Here is a 4370-nt window from a genome sequence, read left to right on the forward strand (position 1 = left end):
ATTGTCCGTACAATCACAATCATCCAAACACCGTAGGCAATATCCTGAGCGTTTTTAATTTCACACAAATAATACTACCGGAAATTTCATTAGGGTTGAAATTTCCAATATCAACCAGTAAATTTCAAATTTCCAAAATTATTTGTAACATATCGGAAATTTCATAATTTCCGGTATATCGAAATCTATAATACACAACCGAAAATTTTGTACGTATCAGAAATTTCATTTTGCATTTCGGAAATTTTAAACATAAATTTCATTCAAGTTTCTATCATGGTCAATTTTGACAATATGAAAGTATGAGAGGTGTGAGATTTAATTGAGGATGTTAAGTTAAATGTTTTTAATTATTAAGATCCAATTTTTTACAAATCTTATAATTTCTCCTAATTTTTTAAAAGATATTCAAATATAAATATAAATATGATACCTAGACTCAATTATAAACTAAATAGATCTTAATAAATATAAATAATATAAAATATAATCTAAAAGATTGTAATTCTAAAATTATAATTTTTCCTAAAAAGTAATTAAAATATATTAATATAATATAAAAGATATTTTAAAAAATATATTCTCATAGAGAGGCCCATATAATAGAAGAAGCCCAAGTTTGTGTTACATATAACATTGCAATCAAAAGAAAAATCAGAATAAAGAAAAAGGGTTTTAGAAACACACAAAAGCTCTTATATATCTCTAATCTAGGGTTTCACTTTCTCTCTTCCCGTCTCTGCTTCAAAATCCAATCCCTAAAACCCGAATTCAGAATCCATGGAATCGCCCGGAAAAGACCATTTGGTTGGAGGAGGAGAATCTAACGACGTTGGTAGAACCTTTAATCACAGAGATGAACAAGAACAAGAACACGAACAACAACACCATAACTCTCAACCCCTTACCGGCGATGGTGCTAGTCCTGGGTAACTTTCTCTTTCTCTTTTTTTCTTTTTGTTATATATTTTACAGAATTTTCCCCTATTATGTTTGTTTTTGAAGGGAATTGAAGAATTGGAACTTTTTTTATAGAATTTTTTCATATTCTATTCGTTTTCCGTGAAAATCAGTTTAGAAAGATTCAATTTTTTAGGGTTTTCAGGAAAAGTTTTTTTTTGATACATGCTTTGTTAGTTTAGATGCTAATATTCTTAGATTTGGTTCATAATTTGCAGAAAGATATTTATAGGTGGTTTAGCGAGAGAAACGACCATTGGTTAGTGTTTGCTTTGTTTTTATTTATACTCTAGTTATAATTTGATATAAATTATTATTTGGGGTTGTCAATTCCATGTCTGGGTTGTGGAGGTTTGTACTGTGTATTATTTTCTTATCTGATTCAGTTGTGTTGTGTTTTGCAGCCCAATTTATCAAGCACTTCGGTAAATATGGTGAGATTACGGATTCAGTTATCATGAAGGACAGGAAAACTGGACAGCCTCGAGGGTTTGGGTTTATTACTTATGCCGATCCATTGGTGGTTGATAAAGTCATTGAAGATCCTCATGTCATCAATGGCAAACAAGTATGAATTGTTCTTTATTATAATGTTTTGTATAGGAATTATACGTTTCGATTTTAGTGTTAAGTTAATGAATACCTAGCTGGTTCTTATATGGTTTTGGGATTATATATAGGTTGAGATTAAGCGGACTATACCAAGGGGAGCTGTTGGCTCTAAGGATTTTAGGACAAAGAAAATTTTTGTAGGTGGTATTCCTTCAAATGTGACAGAAGGTAGGCTATCTGTTTAGGCAGCAGCTAATTTGTTGGGTGCTTAATTCCGATGTATCACCTAGGCGGACTCATAGCAACGTCATGAGAGACCAAATTCCAAAATATGAGGACCCTATATACATTGATAATTATTTAAGTTTCAGATTCTATAATTCAATGTTGTTTCGTAAACGTGAGATTACTGTTTAGGATGTCAGATTTTCTCTGATATTGTTCTCAGTCAGCTCATTATTTATAGTTTACCTGATATTTTCTAGCTTTCTTCACGTAGAAAGCCTTCTTATGAATTGTTTAGTCATACATACATAATGTTTGCATGGTGGTGTGTTAGTATATTGACTATTTTTCATCAAGACTTCACCTTTCTCTCTTTAAAACTCAGTTTATATCAGCTTCAGCTGCAGGGAAGGGAACCATGCTTTGGTTGATATTGTTCTAACTTAGACATATACTTGTGCAGATGAATTTAGAGACTTTTTCACACGTTATGGAGAAGTCAAAGATCACCAAATAATGCGGGACCACTCTACCAATCGTTCTCGTGGCTTTGGGTTTGTCACCTTTGACACAGAGGAAGCTGTTGATGAGCTTTTATCTATGGGGAACAAGATTGAGTTTGCTGGCACTCAGGTGAGCAATCTTTTTATTCAAAATGAGTAATTTCATTTCATTCCAAAATGAGTAATTTCATTTCATTCCAAAATGAGTAATAGGTCATAGTACATACAGACTAGTTGTAAATGGCCATGGTTTCTGTAATTGATTTCAGAGTCTGGGGGGTTTGTTTCAACTTTGAGATTATATTGGCCAAAGGGTCATGTTAAAATAACATTTGGAATAGAAAACAGTTGGTCACAAATCACGGCTCTTTATGAAAATTATATGTCACACAAAATGTAAATGTACGGGTTGCATTGTACTAAACAGGCAAAATGCAAGTTCCATAGAACGGTAATAACATATGCATCTTTATGGTAGTGTCAGCTGCTGCATTTGGTACTAGTATGCGTTTTCCTCGAGTCCGGCACCTTAGTTCTTTGTCGAGCATCGGTTGTTTTTCTTAAAGCCATGCTTTCCTTTTATATTGAATACTATAGTATGCTAAAGCTAGTGTATGGGATTAAAGTTCAATCATATATTTTTCTTCTTTGGAATTAGAAATTCACCTTCTACTTGTGTTTTTTTGGTGTGGATTTGGTTTGGGCGTTCTTTATTTTCTTGGCATGACCCCTTTTGCAAGAGTTTGCTGCCTTGGATAGTCATTGTACCTTGTGAATCAAATGTTTTGTACATTGTGTGATTTCTCTCTATTATTTCTCAGATAGTTTTTTTTCAATTTTTTTGTTTGTTTAACATCTTTATTAGGTACAATTGTCATCAATATATTAACTTTGTTATGTTTCCTTTATAGGTGGAAATCAAGAAGGCTGAACCAAAGAAGACTAACCCACCGCCTCCATCATCCAAGCGATACAATGACTCAAGGTCTTCATATGGAAGTGGTGGGTATGGAGATGCTTATGATGGATTTGGTGGTGGCTTTGGTGTTGGGGGTGGTTACAGCAGGTCAGGCAGTGTATATGGTGGTAGGGGAGGTGCATATGGTGGCTATGGAAGTGAATTTGCTGGATACGGTGGATATGCCGGAGCAATGGGAGGGCCCTACAGAGGCGATCCTTCCTTAGGCTACGCAGGTCGTTATGGTGGAAGCTTTAGCAGAGGCTATGATCTTAGCGGGTACGGTGGACCTGGGGAGAGTTATGGGGCTTATGGTGGTGCCAGTGCAGGTGCTGCTGCTAGTGGAGGAGGTTCTTCCGGCGCTGCTGCATATCAAAGTGGCTATGACGCCAGCCTTGGGGGTGGATATGGAGGAGGAGCTAGTGGAGGCTCCTTCTATGGAAGCAGAGGAGGATATGGTGCTGGTCGATATCATCCCTATGGAAGATAGAAACTCAACATTTTTAATCTATAGGAATGCATCAAATCAAGTCTGTAGTTTGTGGTTGGTTTCCTCAATTAGGCTACATTTAATTTTTAAGATTTTAAGGAAACTTCCATTTATCAACATTGTTTCTTGTCAGGTCTAGAAGTCTAAACAAATTTTCCTTACACCCTTTTGGAGTTTGTTCTCTGATTGATGTAAAATCTGCAAATGTGCAGATGATTGTATTTAAATTTTGTTCGTTTTTACTTGAGTTATGACTTTTCTTCTACTATGTGTGTATTTTACGTGATATGTCCTATTAAATTTGTTGGCATACTCAAATTTTAAAATCACCTGACAATACTTAATTACTGTCAAAGGGCTTAAATGCTGTCTTCAAAGGAAACATATTATCCTAATGATAACAATCTTGACATTTAATGAACTAAGTTTTTATTTTCAATTATTTAATGAGTTAACCTTTTATTTTCAATTATAAATTAAAATGGCTTGCAAGGATGTTTTATAAAAGGTTATCTCAATCAACTTCCTATGTATAATGTAATATTTTACAAATTAAGGGATATTAATATTTTACAAATTAAGCCATTTTAATGTAAAGGGATATTAATATTTTACAAATTAAGCCATTGTAAAATGTAAAGCTCAGTGGCTCTGCTGGTTCCTTGAAAGATATGAAATCAGG

The 4370-nt window shown here is 34.1% G+C and overlaps 1 protein-coding gene across 2 annotated transcripts; it reads left to right on the forward strand.

Moving 5' to 3' along the window:
- The first annotated feature begins 630 nt into the window (after window positions 1-630).
- Window positions 631-3953, forward strand: LOC127119037 (uncharacterized). 2 transcript variants are annotated; one of them, XM_051049259.1, is made up of 6 exons: window positions 631-929; window positions 1179-1219; window positions 1365-1528; window positions 1641-1740; window positions 2201-2370; window positions 3152-3953. In XM_051049259.1, the coding sequence occupies exons 1-6, from the start codon at window positions 781-783 to the stop codon at window positions 3686-3688; spliced, it is 1161 nt and encodes a 386-aa protein (XP_050905216.1). In that variant the 5' UTR covers window positions 631-780; the 3' UTR covers window positions 3689-3953. The 2 variants fall into 2 exon arrangements, with proteins under 2 accessions (XP_050905216.1, XP_050905219.1); XM_051049262.1 differs by lacking the exon at window positions 1179-1219 and having other exon boundaries at window positions 787-929.
- The last annotated feature ends 417 nt before the right edge of the window (window positions 3954-4370 follow it).

The sequence above is a fragment of the Lathyrus oleraceus genome, chromosome 1 (genome assembly GCF_024323335.1).
Source record: "Lathyrus oleraceus cultivar Zhongwan6 chromosome 1, CAAS_Psat_ZW6_1.0, whole genome shotgun sequence".
In the NCBI taxonomy this organism is placed as follows: Eukaryota; Viridiplantae; Streptophyta; class Magnoliopsida; order Fabales; family Fabaceae; genus Lathyrus; species Lathyrus oleraceus.

Coding starts and splice junctions, on each gene's coding strand:
- LOC127119037 (XM_051049259.1), top strand. CDS start 781: ATGGAATCGCCCGGAAAAGACCATTTGGTTGGAGGAGGAGAATCTAAC. Junction 930..1,178: donor GGCGATGGTGCTAGTCCTGG/GTAACTTTCTCT, acceptor CATAATTTGCAG/AAAGATATTTATAGGTGGTT. Junction 1,220..1,364: donor AGCGAGAGAAACGACCATTG/GTTAGTGTTTGC, acceptor TGTGTTTTGCAG/CCCAATTTATCAAGCACTTC.